The sequence below is a fragment of the Arctopsyche grandis genome, chromosome 11 (genome assembly GCF_051622035.1).
Source record: "Arctopsyche grandis isolate Sample6627 chromosome 11, ASM5162203v2, whole genome shotgun sequence".
NCBI classification, from domain to species: Eukaryota; Metazoa; Arthropoda; class Insecta; order Trichoptera; family Hydropsychidae; genus Arctopsyche; species Arctopsyche grandis.
In genome coordinates, this window is record NC_135365.1 from 15,375,102 (window position 1) to 15,398,848 (window position 23,747).

Consider the following 23,747-nt stretch of genomic DNA (forward strand, 5'->3'; position numbering starts at 1 on the left):
ATACAATGTTTTATTTCAAGTAGAAGTTTCACAGTATGTGAGAGAATAAGAATTGCTGTTAAATATATACATCACGATTTATACACAATATGACTGATAGTATATTGAATAAATATAATTTATTAAATGGGTACTGATGTGCTTATATATTATACTAGCTGCATGTGTGCACATAATTGTGCACCCGGTAAAATATCGCAATTCGGATCAACGGAATTAATAATTTAAAATTTAATTAATTATTTTGAAAAAAAAAAATTGTCAGTCATTCGTGTGAACGAATATGCCGCGTCTCTTTCCACGATATACGATTCGAAGAGGGAAAAGGGAAACGGAGCGTGCTAGCGGACATCAGTATGTACTTTATACGCACGCACGCATTATACAATTATTATATACGATATGTACATACATATATTGATAAATAGAACAGGAAAATTGTCAGTAGTGTTGTTACAGAACAATTAATCTTATCTATATAAGTATATAAAAATTAATGTCTGTGTGTGTGTCTCGAATAGGCTGCTAAACCACTAAACCGATTACGATGAAACTTTCAGGATTTGTTGTGTGCATGTCCGGGAAGATTACTGTGAAAAAAAAACGGGAACGGAAACGGGAAAAACGGGAATGAGTGTCATTGCAACGCAATAATTTCAAATGTGTTCGCTACCTGCGTTTTTCCGACAAATGGGAACGGGAACGGGAATTGCATGTGTTATTATGGCATTGCAACGCATGCCGGGGTTCAGCTAGTGTTTGAATATAAATACACTCCGTAAAATAAGTGCATGGCTATAAAAATTATTCTGTCAGAAGGAGACATAGTGATCAAAAGAAAAGTACAGACATGAATAATTTTCTTCAAAGACAGATTTTTTGAATACCAGCTCAACGATTTTAATTTCATTAAAAAATTTCAGGGCTGTGGAGTCGAAGCATAAGCTAAGAGTCAGAGTCGTAGTCGGTAAATTTTAAAGCGACTCCACAGCCCTGGAAAATTTATATCAACTGGTTTTACTTGAAATAAATGTAACGTGTAATAATTTTGCATGTGTACTTATATTCAGAAAATCGTTGAAATCATGTAAGATTCTGTTATTCAACTTTAAATTCTGTGCAAAAGCACAAGTAAATAATACGCAGTATCAGCTAGTATAAGATTGGAAATGCTATTGTCTGGACCAATTCCGCTATTAGAGCTTCTGTCAAATTCAACGTCAAATTACGTCAGTAGCGTGCCGTCTGCGGTGCTGATTGGTTGTTTTGGTTAGTGCCAATTTTTTCCTCATATATTATATTGTGTATTTTTATTGTATACGAAAAAGTGAGACATTTTAAGTAAACCATATTTTTTTCGCATAGTTTTGTAATAGCCCTATTTGTGTTAGATCGTTTTACAATTCTAAACGAGTTCGAACTGAAATTAGTCAAATCGACCTTGCTATTGCGATCATCGATCGTCCTTCGATGTTGAAATCGGTTTTAATTTTACATATTTATTTAATTGTTAGAAAATGTACCAACCCGGAGATTTGATGTGGTGAATACACGCGTGAACAAGTACTCATTTTGCATGTAAACTGTTTCAGTAATGAGTTTTTTCAGTGATGTTTTTTCAATGCTATACAATGATTTCAGATACTCTTTTTACCAATTTTTTTCGCCTATGGCGACGTTGCGAAATTGCATGTGTCTTTCATATTTTTATTTAAAATTATGTGATCGATCATAAGATCATACACATGACACTTGGGAACATGCCAAATAAACTTAATCACTATTTATTTACATACATTGTACGGTATTCATGTAATGCAATCATCCCTGCTACAGGTTTTTCATTCCAAATTGACCCTTTTTCATTTCAAATTGACTTTCAATGTCTACTTGAATTGAAAAAGCGTCAATTTGGAATGAAAAACGTATATAATGAATTTATTATTTTATAGTTTTTAGAAATTTAAAATGTGATGATTCAGTCAATATAATTTATGTATATTCCGGTTACTTTTTATAAATCTATTTATGAGGCTTTGTATACATTTGAATGGATTAGGATTTTAATCTGTATTGAAATCAATTTATTTTAAGTGCGCAGAATCCATTTTATAAGTGTCCTTATTGTATACATATAATAATTTCTTATTGATCATTTTTAACTTAATAAATCGTTTGATCTGCCCACATGCCGATCTACATACATATGTTATGTAATTTTGAACATTTAATTTATATTTTCTCATAGCTCAATTATAACAAGTTCATAATAACTATACGTAGGTACATATAAAATACAATCATTTATTAAAATATGAAATGTAACATTTTTTATGATGCTCATCATCTACTCGAAATGATTGTTTTTTTTATATCAAATATGTTTATAATGGACCATTGTGCCTATAATTGATGCACATTTTTAAGTACAGTATTTGTTAAATATAATACAATAATTAGCCTGAATTTGGAATTTTTGTGAAACGCTGTTCACTGAATCTAAATTACAGGATACATTATCTTGTACGATTGATATTAGATTTGATTGAAATTGTTTTGTTTAATTACAGCAGTACATATCTGTTCAGTTCCACATTGGTAAATACATAATATATGTACATACATTATATTCAGTGTGAGTATTCTATATTTTTAATTATAATTCATTAGTAACATTCATAATTAGTAATATCAATACCTCAAATTCAAATTCATCAAGCTTTACAGTGGTCATGTATTGTATTTTGCTAAATTGAAATTTCACTTTAGAGGATTAAGGAAAATATTTACTGTTTATTGAACATATTATTATGGTTGAATATTATAAATGTCATATGCATATGTATAGTATACTCATATCTAGTAACTCATCTTAAATTTATGACAATAATAATGAATGTTACTTTTTATTCGTAGAATTGTAATCATAAGCCAAACGATTTTCGGATTGTTTTTTATTCTTTATAGTTTTGTCATTCGGTGATTCTTCAGCATACGGTTAATTTATTTTAAAACGTTTTTGTTAGAAATATGGTAATATACATAATGTATATGATGATTATTTTTTGTTTATATATGACACAGTGTATCAAAGGTTTCCGAGAAAAAAACAGATTAATTTATTTTATTCAATGCTAATTTAGGAAAAATCTTTTTACCTTACACTAAGCAACAATTTTTTGTGTTTACATTGAATCACTTAACAATGGTGAATTTAAATACTGTAAGTTATATACAGCTTGGTAAATCTCATCGCGCTTTTATATAATCAGCAAACAGATACTGAAATTGTATTTATTTAAAAAAAAAAACATTGGAGTTTTACTTTGAAATTAATTTTTTTATTATTATAAATTATAAAAATGCAAATTGAAAAATCAATATGTATAATTTGATGATTAATTTTCTATGAAAAACATTTGACGCGCCCAAACGCCAATTCTTTTGTATTGTCAACTTTATGACATACATAGCTCGCGATTATTAGTTTTCTGCGATGACGGTGCTCGATTCTTGTCTGCAGGTGATTTATTATTTTGATTACGAGATGAATATATCAAGTATCCACTAATCCGCGACATCGTGATCCTGACTATATTTTTTCCATCATTAGAAAGTAGAAATTTTGCCTATAAATAAATTCATCGTATCCTAGAATTTATAATACGTATACTATATTACAACATATATAATATGTAAGTGTGTGCACACATGTGACTTTCTTTAAGTTTTAATATAAATGATCGTCTGCATCCGCATTCGTATTGTTTGGTAAATAAATCATTTTGATTTTACGTAGTAGACACGATTCAATGGAGAAAGTGGACAAATATTAAATATACCCATACTTACACAGTACACTCAGGGATTCCGAAGATACCGACTTTCGTCACTACCGGTACTGTCGAAAAAAATCACACTATCGATAGTACCGGTATTAATTCGTAATTCATTCTAGGTTAATCATTTATTAATGTATTCAATTTTAATTAACTACTTTTAAAACTTCAAAATAATGGGTTGAGTCCTTCTACATCGCGAGAATCAGCGAGTATCAAATAATTAACTTTTTGCGTGTTCCTTACTTCGAAAAATTTTTGTGCGGAATATATATTATACATGTATATGTATTCAATTAATTGTCAAAGGAAAAAAATTGGTTTTCTTATAAAATCGAAAGGCGACGAGGCTTTCCATTGTTAAAACTATAAATCCAATTTTAATATGTATTCGGAAAGTGTCTCAAAGTCTATTATTATGATATTTTCGGTATTCTTTATCTTTGATTTTAAATTTATGATAAACTTAGCGGCTTCTTCTAATAGCAGGTCAAAAAGGATGTTGAGTGTTCATTGGTGACTCATTCTTCGACTAATCCATATAAACTAACTGATAAAACGTTTTCTTATAAATTCAAAACAATTCAACTAATATAAAATTTAAATTATGATATTTCGGCCCCACTTATGAGTTTATTTTGTACTACCGGTAGTAGCAAAGGCCGAATTTTGACAAAAAAAAACGGGAGAACCGGTATTAGAATCCCTAATTACACTTAAGTTGAAAGAAACATAACTTATATTCAGGGGTGTCATTGGGGGGGGGGGGGGGGGCAGCTACCCTCCCCTAGATTTGAACGGTACTATCCACGTTGTTTAATGTATTATTATGAATTAAAATACTAAACCAACAAACCAAATATCTAAATAGATATTTTACTATTAATTTTATTGATATAAATATATAAATAAAAAAATGATTAAAATTCATATATGTACACTCATTTTTTTTAATATAATAGAAAGTCATTCCTTAGTGGTCAAAAATTTGCCCCCCCTTGGGAAAAGCAGAAATGACACCCCTGCTTATATTCTTAGTTGATGGAAGTTTGTTAAAAATTGATTATTTGTAATACAATAAATGAAAACATTGAATTACGGTATATAAAAAATTTAGTTTAATTTTTTTTTGTTTATTTATTCATCTTGAAGTTTTGATATTTATAGCCTTTAATTTAAGATCGATACTTCAGAATATGTATATAATAGAGCCTTAAATTTTAAGTGAACATAATGGTAAAGTGTTCGTTTATGTATGTATATGTACATATTACGTTATACAACAATTTCAAATCATAACAATAATGGCAAATTTTATAGCATATTTATCATTTTGGTTTCATAAAATTATGACACAGAACTACATATTATAACACAACTTTCACTCTTCAGTTAGTTGATAAAAAAATATTTTGGTGAATAAAACATGTTTATATCTACCTTTATATGTATATATGTATAGGTATACATATTTGGGAAATATGTTTGTAATGCGAATAAAATTGTTTTGAGGTAAATTGCCACATTTAGTTGACGGATTTTGATGAATTTTTTTTTTACGAACTATTATTGTTATTATAAATTTATATGTAAGAGGAAAATTACCAGAAATCATAGTTAGTATATGTACATATATAACAATGTATGTATTATAAATTAAAATATTTTTTGCTTATTCTAAAAATTAAAATCAAAATCAACTATGTACAGTCAAACTTAACAGTTACACATTGAGTCTATAAGGAAAATAGTGATTATTTTGAACAAACAAATCATAACATTTTTTAGAAACACAACTATTTATTAATATGGGTCCTCGTCTTTCGAGCAATTTACACAATTTCCGCGTAATCAAGTTCTGCTGTACATTTTTTTGCGATTGCACGGATCAGTACCGAAATTTTTAGACGTAAAATTTTAATTAACAAATTACATATATAGAAAATCAACGCTTCGCAATTTGGCTGTTACGTCAATTCGACAGTCCGACTCTTATTTTAGCCACCTTATATAACACACTCAATATATGACGCGGATTATCGTATAATAGGTACATAGGTATATGTGGTTATAAGATCTGAAATATTTTGTCGATTCCAAAGTTCAATTCTCTCATGGGAGCTTTTTTCGTACATTATTGTTTTACGCTAGGTTCAATAAAAAATCGATAGCTAATATAATATATAGATGTTAATGAATTATTTAGACGAGTTTTGGCTTTTGGTGTGGATGTGCCACTTTCACACTTCACGGTGAAGGTTTCTCTAGTACAAATCGATATCCAGACTGACCTCAAGGTTTCAGACCACATCGGGTTGGTTGGCCGTAGGTAAGCCGTGCGCAATTTTGTCGTATGCATACAAATATATGTAACGATAATGTCTTTCCGGGTTATTACCAATTGTGTTTGATCTAATCTTTAGAATTTCCACAAGTCATTAGTGCGGTCGCGCCTAATGCGTCACTCAAAATTGCGAACTTTAAAAAGAAGTGTGTCGGCGAGTATTTGTTTGCCGCCATTTGATAACACCAGGGCTGTTCGTTTTTTTTTGTATGTGCGCGCAGTAGAGTTCGTTCAGCGAGAGAGCGACCAATATGACTAAAGCCCGGACCCTGAGGGGGCTGTATATTGTTCAAATGTTCAATTGAACAATAAACGGCACGCTTCCGGTCCTACCTCTAAATATGACAATATTGGTTACTACAGGCTGACGACAAAGCATGCTTGACGCATATATACATTAATTTTTCAAAGTTTTTCTCGAAAATGAAATATATATATATATAAAAATGAATGTCTGTGTGTGTATGTGTCTCGAATAGGCTCCTAAGCCACTGAAGCGATTAAGATGGAACTTTCAGGATTTGTTGTATGCATGTCCGGGAAGATTACTGTGAAAAAAAAAACGGGAACGGAAACGTGAAAAACGGGAATGAGTGTCATTCGCTATTATTTTTAAATGTTTTCGCGTCGCGACCAGGGTGTTCGCTGCCTGCACATATGTTACCAAAAAAACTCCATTGTCATCTAAAAACGGAATACTTTTCCGTTTCTAATTATCTAGTATAATATGGGATACACCGTTATCGATCACTGTCAAGCGTCGTCCGAGGGTCGACGAATTGGTATATATCACCGTCAAGTTAGTATAAACAATTCTATAGAATTTCAACGAGACCGCTCCGATCCCGCACGATCCCGCAAGATCCGGCGTATCATACCGGGTATGACCCTATTTTTTGTGTGTGTTTAAAACTATCTAAAAAAAAATATCCCGCGTACAGCATACCGCTCCCTCGCTGTGTGATCGCGCCCTTATTGTGGCATTGCAACGCATGCAGGGTTCAGCTAGTATGTAAATATAAAAGAAAACTTCACTGTCTGATGATTCGAAGTTCGAGGAATCAAATCCATAGTTGACAGTAAAGCACAACGAATCGTAGTCAATCATTTGGTCTATTTTTTTTTTTACAAAATTCGATGACGAACGTACGTAATTAAATACGTGGTATCATTACTACTGCATAATGTGAAAGGCTAAAACTTTTTTTTATTACAGGAAACTTCCACTTTTTAGTTTATTTACTTTTGTTTTGTGATCATGCGAAAATTCGATCTCGAGTTTTTGACTGATTTGAACTCAATCAATCAAGTTTTTTTTTGTATATGTTACAGTCGAAGTGTAATATCAGTTGTAATATATTATATTCCAACTGGAGTTTTAGGTCATTCACATTCGAATACAATTCAACTAGTAAATTATAACTTTACAAGGGCAAATACACTTTCAACAATCTGCGCCAGTTGTAATATATAACAGTTGAGTTTTGACAGCTCTGATTTTCTTACGAATGCTTTATAATTCAATAATGCGCTAATATTTGCTAGGTATTACGAATAAAGGTAATGAGTTCCGTATTATGATAACTCAAAGAATGTGTTCAAAACAAAAATAAATGTGACTTTCCAACTCAATTTATTAGTCGAGTGACGTTTTCACGAAAACCTAACCTCTCCACCCAACCTAGTACCCACCTATAATTGTACTGTATTCACAGTTGTAATATATTTTTTCCATAGAAGTAGAATGCATAGAATCGCTCTCAGCCTCCAAAAATGTTGCTACAAAAACTCTGCGCGGCAGAGTTTGTTCATTGTTTGCTAACCTTCGTCTCTCTCTCTCTTGTCTCTCTTCTTACTTTCCGTTTCTCTCTTCGATGGCTCGCTTTTGGACGGTATTTTTGCTAACAATGACCATCCTATGCATTCTACTTCTATGATTTTTACCATTTGTACATAATTCGCCATATGAATTAACTTAAGTGGGTTAGACGGAATATATTCTAAGTAGTCAGAATGATTAATAGTGAAATACATAAAACAATTGTGATTTTTTTTTCTAATATATAATTTTTAAAGAGACTTTGTATGTACATATGTAAGTTTTGGCTCGTAGAATTCGTGACGTTATCTAAAAATCAAATTTTCTATAACGACGACTGTTTCAGTTCTCGATCCGAATTCCTGTTACAATTCCGGATCCGGATTCCTTTTTCAGTTCCAAATCCGGATTCCTTTTTCAGTTCCGGATCCAGATTACTTTTTCAGTTACAATTCACGATTCCTGTTTCAGTTCCGGATCCGGGTTCCTGTTTCAGTTCCAATTCCGTTTCACGGTTCCAATTTCATTTCTGATTCCCTCACATATAAAAAAAACATTCGTTTCTGATTGGCTTTCGTTATATAATTTTTTTCGATTCAAATAAATTTAATGAAAAAACAAATGAATGTTTACTATTAGATCAGCCATGTTTAAGCGGTCTGCATATATTACACATACCGAGCGAAGCCGGGTAAAACCACTAGTTATTTATAAAAATAACGAACATACGCAGAAAACAGAAAATTCCTTTAAATTACATATGTATATCAAACGTAACAAACATTAAAAAGATCATACATATTTAAATTTTTGATGAAAGGATTTTGTTTTTATAAAATCGCGAAGTTGTTACGTGTTTTATACTTACATATATTAATGTACATATATATGTAGTCTCATGGCATATGAGGTAATTTAGTAAATCCAGCGATTTATGTAACATGCTCTCGCGAGAACATGCTCAAAAAATACTCATTTAGAACTTCTTCCAGCGTACTTAAACTTAAAATTTCTTAATTCCATGGTTAAAATGTATATTTTATAAGCATTTGCTCGCTAATATGCTGTAAACGAATTGTGCCGTCTTATGTGTGTTATACATACATGTATTAAAAAGAAATGCGATGTAGAATAAAAAAGACGGAGAAAGTAAGTAGAATGTGAAATGGTCAGTGATTTAAACACGAATTCAGATGGGTGACGGAATATCATGTTTAGTGATTTACGTATGTACATGATGTACATATGTACATCCGAAACAATTTGCGACAGGTTCCTATATTCCGGTCACTGAAACAAATTAGGATGAATAGTTATGCTATGAACATATGTATCTCCTCTTGGTATATGTACATTCAGCACGTTGTTTTTTGCTTTTTTTATTATTACGAAATTATGTTCACAATACATCTTATATCTATTTTAATAGCTACTGATCTACTGATCATTTTCTATTTTACAATTTAATTTAATTTGGTTAGTAATCATAGTATTATATTATTCTAATGTTAATCTACAGCATAATAGGAAAAAGAGCTCAAAAACCTATTTACAATCCTTATTCAGCACGTTGTGACTGGCTGGCGTTACGTGTCAAAGTTTCATGATTTTTTCATATCATTCTATGCTGAAATCTTTCTTTTTTTATTACACCACTGAGGTCAAATGGGGGACGCGACAATTGGTGCAAGTCCAAAAGGTTCAACGACAAAATGTACCCGAAAATTAGTGCACTGACAAAATGTACCCGCGACAAAATGTTCACGCGACAAAATGTACCCGCGACAAAATGTTCAAGCGACAAAATGTTCAAAAATCCTAAATTTTCCTATTTTAATGGAAAAAGTAACTTTTTATTGTATTATACATATTTATCGATGTATATGGTACTTTTTATCATATAGATCGCGGATGTTATTAAATTAGTATAAATTACAGGTGTTCTCTACCGCACCAACATATTCTTATTTAAATTGAACAATTACATTTTAAGCGAATGTCATTGTGACTCATTGAATATCATTTAAAGATGTCATTGAATTAGTTTAAATGTTAGGGGTTCTTATTTAAATTGAAAAAAAAAAACTTTCTAAGCGTATGAACTGCAGATTACATTGAATCAATTTATATGGCAGGGCTTCTCAACCGTCTCCAAAATTTTCTTTATTTAAAATGAATAATTTACTTTTTATCGTATACATCGCGGGCGTTATTTAATTAGTTTAAATGACAGGTGTTCTCAACCGTATCCAATACTTACTTATTTAAATTGAAAAATAATAATAATTTAAAATTAACTTTGAAAATTTAGGATTTTTGAACATTTTGTCGCTTGAACATTATTTCCGTGGACATTTTGTCGCGTGAACATTTTGTCGCGGGTACATTTTGTCGCGTGAACATTTTGTCGCGGGTACATTTTGTCAGTGCACTAATTTTCGGGTACATTTTGTCGTTGAACCTTTTGGACTTGCACCAATTGTCGTGTAACCGGTCAAATGCTTTCTATTCAACTTCGTGTGAATAGTGATGCATCGATGACATCGCATGATTAAATGTCCTTTATTCGAAATATTGTGTAATTGTAATGTCGTTTTGTAGATAAGTGGCAATATTGCTTCTCTCGTACACAAGTGTGTATATGTATATTTTGTTAGTCAATGTTGATTGACGCACATTTTATGGACAGTCATTTATATTTTTTAGACAGGCTTGATTTTCTACGAATTGCGCTCAGTCATAACCTGAATTATTCGAAATTGGATAATGGAAATTTAATTTTCTGTAATTAACCTAATAAAATATTCATCGATATGTGGATATGTATTTATGTAAGTACATATGTACATACGTAGGCAGGTTAACGCCCTATGCTGACATAATTAAGGCAGTCGAACATTTTTGTTCAAAGTATGATGTTTTTGAAAGTTAAATGCGGTTTGTTAGTAGTAGGGCGAAATCAGACTGGAAGGAACGCGGCACAAGGTTATTTTTAGATACTTTTAAACATGTGAAAAAAATGTGGCATGCCCAGCACACACCGTACCAAAATCACCCCCTGGAATGTGTTCGGTAAAATTTTATCCCTGCTTGATAGCGATCGATAACGGTGTATCCCATATTTGAAGAAATGTAGGAGAACCCCTACAGCGGGGAGCTAAGCACACGACGTGCCGGTCTTCCCTGTGTGATTTCGCCCTACGACGATTGAGCGTTCGCGCACGTATAGATACATTCGAGAAACCGCATCAAAGCTTGGAAAATACTGTACAATACTTCACATCTGAATGTATCGAGATAGCAAATAGTTATAATTTTAAATAGCAGAAATTAGAAATTTTAAAATGTCTTTTTCGTCGTTTGTGCATATGTATGTATATTAATTTATTTATTTATTTCACATACATATGTATATACATATACCAGGAAGGTCTATCAGGTAAACCCCAACGCACCTTCCTGGCCAATTACAAACATCGATATACAATTTTTTTAACAAAGCGTCAGAGACGTCTGTGGATAAATTTTGACACATTTTTGATAAACTTTTTTTATTTTATTTGACACATTTTTTTTATATAAATTATCAAATTTCAAACTCTGAAAAACTCGAAATTTGCGAGACATTTATGGACAAATTTGCAGTATTTTTATACAAATCAGCGGAATTCGAGATGCTGAAAAAAGATGTTGGAACCGTTTCGATGAAAATCGGATAAATTTGCAAACTCTGATAGGAAACGATCGACCTGGACTCACAAACCAAGTTCTGGCTAGCAGCAACTTGTGGAACTCGAACCCGTGACCACTATTTTCGAAAACATATATGCTAATCACTAGTCCACGCTGCTGGTTTTAAACAAATTTATGTAAATGAATTGCAAATTATTTTATCTTTGACAATCTAAATATTTTGTTTTCTGGTGTTTGGAATAGATCAGTAAAATATCAATATAATCCAATATTATTATTATTATTCTGTTATTACATTTTATACCAGTAAGTCCTTACAGGTAAACCCCAATGCGCCTTCCTGGCCAATTACAAACAATACAGCATTTTTATTATACAAGTCGCTGAATTCTGAGACACTGAAAACTCGCAAATTAATGAGACATCTATGAATCGTACATAATTTTTATTGTACATTAATCATACTCAAATAGTGGTAACATAGTAGGTAGGAAGGATTTTAGCCAATTTTTAATCGGGAACCGTTTCAACAACGAAATCAGAGACAATTGGCAAACTCTGATAGGAAACGATCGACCAGAAGTCACAAATATCCAAGTCTGACCAGCAGCACTACAGATATACTCAGAAAAATTATTTTCAATTGAGGTCAGCTCTTGGGATCGAACCCGGCGCCTCTCAGTGTAAGGCAGAAGCTTAGCGACCGAACTATGCTGCTGGCTATGTGTAAATATGTACATACATACATATGTAGGTCAAATTGGAAATTCGGCTATTTTTTGCTGTTTTACCTCTTTCTGATGCTTGTTTCGTCATAGTTTCTACATATTATTATATAATATATACTGATTGCTCTTTTCAGTTTAGTTAAGGTTACTATATCCTCATTATTAAAAAATATGACACCCAATATAGTCAATATATATGTGTAGGTTTTTAGATTAAAACAAAAATGTAATAAAAAACAGGCCACTATAGAAAGAACAGGATTACCTAAAATTTCACTTGACAAGATTATCATATTTTAATTTTTTGGAAAAAAAGAAAAATGTTTTATTAAATTATAAACTGTATAATGAAATACATACTTCTGATTAATCTGATTAATCATCAAAGTGACCACTTTAACCACTTCATCGCCATAAGTGCACCGGTGCGCGCTCCTTCGTATTTAAGGCTATGACACGAAATTCATTTTCGTTTCTTCACAGTGACATCTAAACATATCCTGTGATACTAATGAAATTGAAAAAAGTCAATATTTTTCGTTTGTGATATATTCAAGAGGTATATTCAATGGTTGACGCTAAATACATATAATAAAATAATCGAATCGGTTTCTACAAACTTGTGGCGATTAAGTGGTTTAGGTTTAAGTTTTTCAAGTAGTGAAAAAAATATTGAATCTTTGTACTTGAGCGAAAGTGATATATTTTACGGGAAAATTATTATTTTTCAATTGAAGATGAAAGTTTTTAAGTTGTGCCATTTTTTTACAGCACTACGCTAATGTCGATTATTAATTCATGTTTATATATTAGTCAGTATGAAAGTTGTTTGAATGTTTTATTTCCCTTTTCTTGTTGCATTTTTTATAATGAAGGTCATAAAACATATGTACATGGTTACTTAGTGTATTATTAAAATAGAAAGAATAAAAAATAGTAATTGCATATAAATCTACTTTTCAACCCGATGAAAGTTCCTATTTTTTTTATACATATTTTTTTACAATTTGCATTTTTAATATAAATTAATAATTTCCTTTAAATGTTTTGTTACCGTAGTTATACTTTAAATCACTGGAATTTAAAACTTTATTCCAAACTGTCTGGTTCTTTCATCTCATTTAGACCAAACAGTAAACCATCATTAATATACATAGAATTTAATTTATAAAAATAAGTTTATGTAAGATTCACATGATTTTTTAATAATTATATAATATTTATATTTTTTATCTGAAAATATAATATCAAACCATAAAGTAATCCCAGACGATTAATATGTGGTCTTTGACTTTAAAATATGTACATCCGCTATAGGAATACAATTTTTAAAATTTCTAAATTCTAAATATGATAAAATCAATGAAGACATTGAATTGACATGTTATATGTTTTTTTTTTTAGGTTTGGAAATGAATGTGAGACCTACATTATCTACAAACCAAGTTATCATGATAGTTAGTCGGTAACTTTAAACAGTGAAACAATAACAGGTTTTATAAAAAAAACCCACCGCAATCATGCCGGGCAGTTGGGATAAATTCAAGCTTTTAATATGGAAGAATTTTGTGCTTCAGAAGAGGCACAAATTGCAAACAATGATTGAAATACTCGCACCAGTTGTTTTTGCTACATTGATGGTGCTCGTTAGAAGTCTCGTTGAACCTGACACCGAACCAGAATTACGCTATACTCCATTTGATCCATCTCATTTCAATTTTCCTGCATTGCCTTCGAATATGACCAATAATACTCTTACTACAAGAAGGTACATATTAACAAATACAATTTTCTTGTGCCATACGATAATTTACAAAGAGTGTATTTTTGATTTTGAATGTATTATTTATATTTAAGAAACATTCCAACTCGTATATCGTATTCGCCTGAATCTCCTGATATAAGAAAAATTGTAGAAGATACTGTTTGTTACTTGGCTTTGAAAAACAATGTAACTTTGCCGTGTTTTATGATACTGTTTGGGGCCCGTATTGATGCATATCCAAATGCATCAACACTTGAACAAAAATTAATTGATCCCAGCATGAATGATTCAACTTTATGTGGAATTCAATTTGATGATAATTTAGCAGGTCAGATATTATAATTTCAATTTATGTTTTCAGTTGATTTTTATCTGACTGATTTGTTTTACGAATTCCTCTCCGTCATTAAGCTAATGTTGTATTTATGTTAAATTTTAGGCGTGAAATTTGAAGATTGGCCGGATCATATAAATTTATCCTTAAGATTTCCAGCCCAATTGCGCACTATGATTCCACCTAATCCTTTTCTGAATTGGAAAACAAATTTCCTATATCCTGTTATACAAGTTCCTGGTCCTAGAACTCGTAATGACAATACTGGAGGTTGGCCAGGTAAAAAAATCTAAATGGCTTTTATTTAGTTTATATACATTATAAAATGTATGTAAAATTATAATAATTTAAAATAAAATTCTGTAGGCTACGTTCAAGAGGGTTTCATACCAATCGCACATGGAATCATTCATACAATTACAAAAAAATTAAATAAAAATAAAACTCTCGATGTGCCAGATTTGTTTATGCAACGATATCCGCATCCAGCGTTTTTGAATGATGATTTATTACCAGTGCTGCAAGGATTTATCTCCATTATTATTATGCTTAGCTTTAATTATACATGCATAAACACTGTAAGAGTGATCGCAACAGAAAAAGAAAAGCAATTGAAGGTAAATTATTTATTTATATTTATGTATATGAATGTTCATTTCGTATTGTATGTATTTGTTTGACATTGAATTATGAATATATTGATATTTTTTTGTTTTTAGGAAGTAATGAAAATAATGGGCTTATCGAATTGGTTACATTGGATGGCGTGGTTCGTTAAGTCGTTTTCGTATCTATTCGGATCTATTATCTTGATAGTAATGCTTTTAAAGGTATGTATAAAAAGGTGCCCTGTGTTAAGCTTAATTTTTTTGGTTTTTTAATAATAATTAATAATATACATATGTATGGTATAAGCAAAGCCGACGAGAGAGGGGGGGGGGGTGGAGTCTGGGTAAAGTTCCAGGACCCTGATTACCCGTGTCGGAAATCATTCATGTTATATCATCATTTTTTATTTAATTACATATTTAAAAAATAGCAACCAACATATAGGCATTTTTTTAATAGTTCTGAGATTCGCATATTAAAAATATGTCTAAAATATATTTATATATAAAGATAGACAAATCGCTCACGACTAGGGAATCCAATCCCGGGCGTTTTCCATTACCTATGAAACCCAAAACGTAATCCCAAAAATCTTGGGATTGAAATTGAGAAAATTCGAGGCAAAAAATCGGAAATCGAAAAATTTCATTTAAAGGATCACCCGTTTAAAATGTTGCTGATCTACAAAAAAAAAAAAAAACGGAGGAAACAAGCACGGAAAAGAACATTCACTTATATTAAACTGTAAAACCAGGTGGAATAGTCTTTGCTTGAGCGATTTTTATTTTTAAAATCAAGTATACAAAAAACGCTAATAGACTTAAAGATTTTTTCTGTGACATTTTGTGAAAATGACTGAATCAAAATTACTGAAACTATCGAAGTTTTAGAGCATTAGGTCGGGAAATTGACATGTTGTTCACAGATCTTTTATACAGTCGTGAACGAAGCGTCAGTGAGCGAGATGTCGGTGAACGAATGATCGTGAGCAAGTTGTAGTTATCGAACGGAATCTCTGAACGAAATGTCGTGTAATCATCAGGAACGCGCGCGAATACTGATTTCATCACTAGAGACATTTGTTGACATATTGTCGAAACGTGATGACGCAAGCGTAATAATTGGTTGAATGAACAAGTACCGAAAATAATTAGACTATGAGGTCTTTGTCAAAAGCCTTGTACTTGTTGGAAATCTGAAAAAATAAAATAAAAAATGAATTACCTTGTACTAAAATTTATTATAATTTATAGGTTGAGTGGTATTCGACTGAAAAAGGACTCACAGGCTACTCAGTGTTCACATTTACTCCATGGCACGTTATTTTGATGTTTATGATAATTTTTATAATCACTTCAATCTGCTTTTGTTTTATGATTAGCACATTTTTCTCCAAAGGTAATAATAAGTTTTATTATGTAATAGTTATTATACAAATTTCTGAAATTATATATTTTAAAGATAAATAAATATTTTCCAGCCAATACCGCAGCGACAGTAGCAGGGCTAGTATGGTTTTTATCATATTCCCCATACATGTTTTTGGCTAACGACAGAGTAATTCCATCACTTGCCACAAGATTGTTTGCTTGCCTTGCGTCAAATACAGCTATGGCTTATGGGTTTGAAATAATTTTAATGAATGAAGGGACTGCTGACGGTATAAAATAATGATTGTAATTTTAAATGGATATGTATCGTGTAAGTGTGAGCGATAGTTGTAAGCTTTTCCTCGTTTGCAGGCTTAAAATGGTCAAATTTCTTTACACCGTTAACCACTGACGATTCGTTTGTGATGGCTCACGTAATATTGATGTTGATCGTGGATGCCATACTCTATCTTTTGATAGCCCTGTACGTTGAGCAAATATTTCCTGGCTCATACGGTGTTCCACAGCCATGGTATTTTCCAGTCACTTGTGAATTTTGGACGGGTATTTTTCGATCGTCTGCAGGTGAGTTTTAACTTTGGAATGCTTCTCATCGTATATATGTATGTATGTATGTACACTTAAATGTAATCGAGTGATAATATGACAGCCACTTTTGATTTGAGTTTGAAGTGCCCATTCAGATTGTTGAGCTTTTTATATCGTTTTTAGTCGTTATGGACATTCCACACAATGATTTTACTGAAATTGGCGATACAATTGAACCAGATCCAAAAGGTTTGGGAGTTGGCATTAATATAATTGTAAGTCTGGAATATTTTTTTACATTTTCTTTTAATTTTATTTGATTTATTAAATTATTAATTTATTAATTTATTTCATAGAATTTGACAAAAATTTATGACAAGAAAATAGCTGTGGATAAACTTAATTTGAAAATATTTGAAGATCAAATCACTGTACTTTTGGGACACAATGGGGCAGGAAAAACTACTACAATGTCTATGCTAACTGGTTTGAATTTATATATTTATTTGTAATGTCATTTAAACCAGTGAAAATATTTTAAACTTTTTTGTTTTCTCATTTAAGGTATATTTCCTCCTACATCTGGAACTGCTATAGTTGCAGGTCACGACATAAGAAAGGACATAGGTGGTGTTCGTGGATCTTTAGGTCTTTGCCCTCAACACAATGTCCTTTTCTCTGATCTCACAGTAGCTGAGCATATTTATTTTTATGCGCGTCTCAAAGGCTATGCTGGAAAATCTCTGGATGAAGAAGTTGTTAAATATGTTAAATTACTGGGTTTGGAAGATAAGGTATTTAATTTTTAGATATGTACGTATTAAGTACATACATATACATATAGTTCTTGGATGAAAAATATTGATAAAAATGATTGAAATTGATTTTAGCAAAATGTAAAATCGAGTTCTTTGTCCGGGGGAATGCAACGTCGTTTGAGTGTTGGAGCTGCATTGTGTGGAGGCTCTCGCGTTGTTTTATTGGACGAACCTTCATCAGGTATGGACCCATCTGCTCGCAGAGAATTGTGGGATCTTTTACATCTAGAAAAGAAAGGTGCGTGAAAATAAATACGTATCTATTGCATATGGAATATTCAGTAAAGCTAACCACACAAGTGATAAATTTACAATATATTTTTTAAAATATGCACAGGACGAACCATGATCTTAACCACACATTTCATGGACGAGGCAGAGATTTTGGGCGAGAGAGTTGCGATTTTATCTGGAGGAAAGCTACGGTGTGTTGGATCACCTTTTTATCTGAAGAAGAAACTTGGAATAGGATACAAATTGACTGCAGCCCGCAAAACATCTCTAGATGGTTCATATAATGCTCCATCTGGCCCTGTGACTAATTTGCTTAAAGCTCATATACCTGCTATAAAACTTTACACCGATATTGGTATTTATTTAAAACATATGTTGCTAAATATTTCTCGTCACGTTCAAGTGTTTTATCATTTTTGTTTAATTTTTTGAGGATCGGAATTATCATATATATTGCCAGAGGATCAATCGGGGAATTTCGAACCAATGTTAAGAGATTTGGAGAATAGACAAGTTGAACTTGGGTTGGTTAGCTTTGGTATATCTGCCTCAACATTAGAAGAAGTGTTTATGAGGTTAAATATTTTCTCTTTTAAAATTAAATGAATTTAACCTTCACATAATATTATAATTTTTCTTATTTTATAAAGGGTTGGTTCAGATTCAATCGAAACTATTGATATAGATGATAGTGCCAAAGACGGCGACATGAATGGTTTTATACAGCATGAAGTTGACAGTGAAACTATAGAAAAACGTGAGTTTTCTACATACGCATTACATGTACATATGTTTTTGTAAAATTTGGATTAAATAAATATTAAAGTTTTTTTGTCAAATTTTCAGTGGAGTTACCAGATTGCGACCCTGTTGCTCATACTGGAATGGACCTAATTTTAAATCAGTGGGTTGCGATATTTTTTAAAAAAATTCTTGTCACCGGATATACTTGGATTCTTGGCATTTTACAATTAGTTATTCCCGTTCTTTTCCTGGTAATTGCTATAGTGGTGTCCAGAATGTGGCAAAATCCTACACAGCTTCCTGGGAGGAATCTGGAACTTGCAAATGGATATGTAGACAGTGTAACCTTTTTGAATACGATAAGTGAATCTTCAGAAAGTTTAGCTATATATGAACAATATGAAAAGTACTTCACCAACTTACATATTGAGTCCATGAAATTGGAAGAAGTTAAAAAAGATATGCAAGACTATTATTTGGAAACTGTAAGTTTTGGGAAATTGAATTCACTCACATATTATAAAGGTGCAATTATGCGTATAAGCCCTAGCTCAAAGGTTTTAATGGTGTCACGACAAGTCGTTCACAAATATAAAATAACTTGTTCGTGAAGCTCGCAAGTGAATGGTGAAGAGTAGTTATCGAATTATTTTTCCGTTAAATAATTAAATTCTTATATCGTATATTATTCGCAAAAGCAATTCTTGAAAAAAAATTGCATTTTAAAGCAATTTCAAAAGTAACCACATTTGAAACTCCCGTTCAATAGTTATTGTTGAAAATTATGTTTTCTAAATAAGTATTTAATAATGAGTTCAATGCGTTTAAATTCGCGTCAAATCGGAATTTTTTCTTATAAATCTTTGTTAAATAATTTAGATAATACTATTTTTATTATTACAGAACAGGAGATACTAATGTGTTAATAGTTTAATTAATTCTAAATTACCTTTGCAATTTCTTAAAAAATCTAAATTTTTCAAGAATACCTTACAATTTACATTGTATAATAATTTGATTATAAAACATAGAAAAACAATATTTAACAGTCACTTACGAGATCTACGAACGAGCTATTTTATATTTGTGAACTAAATATCGGTTAGTAATATATTTGTGAATGGAATATCTGTGAACCAATGGTCGTGAACGAACCGTCTGTGATTGAAGCGTCAATGAACGAAGTGTCGGTTAAAGAACGACTGTGAATGAAATTTCGTAATCTTTGTAAATTGTATGTTAAATCGATAATGGCTACTGGCTTCATTTTGTGCAACTCCCCAATCGAATCTGGCACCAGTATAATTGTACATTGTATGTTGTAATTGTATGCTAAATCTTTATGTACGCTATTTTTGTATTGCAGGCAGTTGTTGACATGCCTTCAATGAGAAGAAGGCATTTAATTGGAGCAACTATTGACACTAAGAGAGTTATTGGGTGGTTTTCGAATTTCGCCTTCCATGATATGCCCGCTTCTTTTATATTGGCACACAATGCTATTCTAAAGGCACTGTCTCCTAAATCCAGCATATCTTTAGTGAATTATCCGTTACCGTTCACACTAGAATCCAAGGTTAATAATTTACTTTTATGTGAACATACATACTTCCACACATATATTTATGTGACCATATATGTAATTAATTGGCTTATTAATTTCAGTTTGAATTACTTCAGTATGGTGATGGTGGTGGTTTCCAAATAGCTTTCAACATTGGTTTTAGTATGGCGTTCGTTTCATCATTCTTCGTATTGTTCTATGTAAAGGTATGCTTGACTGTTGTTGCATTATATTTTATATGAAGTAACTTCTAACAAATATATATAATAAATATGAGTGTATGTATTTAATGAAAATAGGAAAACGTGAGCCGTTCAAAATTGCTGCAATTGGCATCTGGTGCATCTCCTTTTATTTTGTGGACAGTGGCATTCCTTTGGGACATGTTGTGTTTCGTCATCATTTCGATCTTTTTGTGTATTACGCTATTGGTTTTCGAACAAAATGGATTTTCAACAGGCGATGAACTAGGTGCAAATTTATTTATATAATTACTTTCATTACTTGCATTAAAATGTATTTATTATTATATAACATGTGTTTTTCGGAAATTAGGTCGAGTATTTTTGATACTCTTATTATTTAGCTGGGCAATGCTCCCTCTCCATTATATAGCATCATCTTTCTTCCATTCGCCGTCTACTGGATTTTCTAGAATGTGCTTGTTCAATGTGTTTACTGGTGAGTTATATTGTACATATGTATGTACATATATTGTCTTTATACATTTATTATTTACACTTTTCATAACTGCACTCATTTTGCTTTTAGGCGTAGCGATGTTTTTAGTAGTCGAAGTGCTGAATGCACCAGGACTAGATTTGGAACATATTGGAACTATACTACATTATGTGTTTTTGCTATTTCCACATTACACTTTGTGCAGTGCAATGAAGTAATCATTTTGTCATCTAAATTTTAATGTGTATTTAAATTTATTTAATATTTTATCTCATTTTAATATAATATGCATATGTTTTATTTTACAGACACCTTAGTGTTGCTTCGTTGACTTTGAAAAATTGTTTAAGATTTTGTGAAACTCATGGGGACGGTTGTGATCAAAGTTCATTATGTCCTATTCTTAAGTTTTGTTGTTGTGAGTAGAAAATTGGTTTTTAATATTTGATTTATTGTCTATATGGTTAATTTGTTTTGAAATTTGTGAAATTTTAGTGTCTGACAATCCTTATTTTGACATTAAAAGGCCTGGAGTAGGTGTTCATTTAATATATTTAATATTTGTTGGTATTGTACTCTTCCTGGCTCTACTCGCAAAAGAATATAGAATACACAATATGGTAAGTCTATTCCTTTTCGATTATATACTTTCCCATTTGTAGTAAACATATTTAATTTTCTTAGATGTGTGGACCAAGACATATTCCTCCACCTCCCATAATGCCAGATGAAGAAGATTCAGATGTAGCTTCAGAGCGAGAGCGCGTTTTATCGTTGAGTCCAGCAGATTACCAGAAATACAATTTACTTACTAAAAATATGACCAGATATTATGACAATTTTCTGGCTGTTAATCAACTTACACTCGGTATTAGTTACAAACATATGTTAATCTTTTTATAGCTAAATAATTTTTTTATAATAATGCTATAAAATATTTTCAGGCATAAAAGACGGCGAGTGTTTTGGCTTGTTAGGCATCAATGGTGCCGGTAAAACAACTACTTTCAAAATGCTTACTGGTGATTTACAAATAACATTAGGTGGTGCTTGGGTGAAAGGTTTCTCCATCAAAAACGACATGAAGACTGTTTATAAAAAAATCGGTATATAAAATTTTTTATTTTTATTATTTTTCATCAATTGTAACTTGCAGCTAAATTTATTTTTCTAATATGATTTCTAGGATATTGTCCTCAGTTTGACGCATTGTTGGATGAAATGACTGGAAGGCAAACATTGAAAATGTACTCTTTACTTAGAGGGATACCTTCAAACCGCCGAGATCGTTTTATTTTAGATCTTAGTCACAAACTAGGCTTTACAAAGCATTTAGATAAAAAGGTTATTAGAAATTACTTTTTTGTTTAAAGCTGATTAAAGTAGTGACGTGTTTTAAAAGTTTTTTCATTGTTTCAGGTACAAGCATACAGCGGAGGTAATAAACGAAAGTTGAGCACATCAATAGCACTTCTCGGAAATCCCCAAGTAGTTTATTTAGATGAACCTACGACTGGTATTGAATTGTTTTATTTTATATTCTATTTTAATTTTGAACAGATATTAAAAATAAAATTTATTGTGATACAGGTATGGACCCGGCAGCTAAACGTCTCGTGTGGAATGCTATTTCAGGATGCCCATGCGTCGTATTAACTTCTCATAGTATGGAAGAGTGTGAAGCCTTGTGTTCACGACTCGCTATAATGGTTAATGGAAAGCCTCAGTGCCTTGGCTCACCGCAACATCTCAAAAATAAGTTTTCTCAAGGTTTGTTTTGTATTATTTTTACTGTGTAAGATTGTGTATTTTTATATTCCTTTTTTATAATAAATATTTATATTTGTAGGGTATACTTTGATAGTGAAGTTACAAAGAATTAATTTGCTTCCAATAGAACAGAACGGGTCTGTGTATCCTGATATATTAGTAAATCCAGATACTTACAATAGTAGTTCGACGACGTTGAATTCCTCATTTGACTTTGTACCTTTGAATCAATTTTTGATTTCAAAATTCCCAGATGCCAAAATGATGTTGGTTTTTATTATCTAATTATTTATATGAAAACCAAACTATTTGGATGAAAATATTAATGTTTAATGTTTTGTTTTCAGTGAATCTTATCAAGGTTTAATTACATATTATCTTCCTGACATAAATGTTAGCTGGTCAACAATTTTCGGTGTGATGGAAGCAGCAAAGGAAGAACTTAATATAGAAGATTATTCAATAGGACAAACTAGTCTTGAGCAAATATTTTTGCAATTTACTAACGATCAAAGAGTTCATGTTTGAATGTTTATAGTTTTATATAATATATTTTTAGATACTTAATCTAAAACATTTACCCTATTGTAATTATACTTTATTTATTTACTAGTAGAGTTACTTAATTAACAACAGTGAATATTTTCATGTGATCTATTTATTATTTCAGCATTAATAATTTAATTAAAAATATTGTTACTTTATACTATGATAGTACACCTATTGTTAGTGATGTACATTTAAAAATGAAGCTTTAGAATTATCGTCAATTTTATTGAATTTTTTCAAGAAAATTCAAGATTCTCAGGGTTAGAAGAAGAGCTGACGTAGTCTAGAATGTCATTCCAATTGTTGAATAATATGAATATGTATATGCTATTTCCAT

At 31.3% G+C, this 23,747-nt stretch overlaps 1 protein-coding gene across 1 annotated transcript; it reads left to right on the forward strand.

The window, feature by feature from the left end:
- The first annotated feature begins 962 nt into the window (after positions 1–962).
- On the forward strand, positions 963–23,389 carry LOC143918577 (phospholipid-transporting ATPase ABCA3-like). The gene is given in 31 exon segments (XM_077440517.1): positions 963–1,269; positions 13,828–14,191; positions 14,281–14,516; positions 14,628–14,801; positions 14,889–15,139; positions 15,242–15,352; positions 16,385–16,529; positions 16,612–16,791; positions 16,874–17,086; positions 17,234–17,325; positions 17,407–17,536; positions 17,615–17,844; positions 17,941–18,106; positions 18,206–18,457; positions 18,536–18,677; positions 18,753–18,859; positions 18,949–19,331; positions 20,213–20,422; positions 20,512–20,616; positions 20,710–20,881; positions 20,966–21,091; positions 21,182–21,335; positions 21,400–21,509; positions 21,587–21,711; positions 21,776–21,959; positions 22,036–22,197; positions 22,278–22,376; positions 22,482–22,607; positions 22,682–22,861; positions 22,941–23,127; positions 23,209–23,389. Coding segments are annotated over 30 exon segments (5,181 nt in total). The 5' UTR covers positions 963–1,269; positions 13,828–13,943.
- The last annotated feature ends 358 nt before the right edge of the window (positions 23,390–23,747 follow it).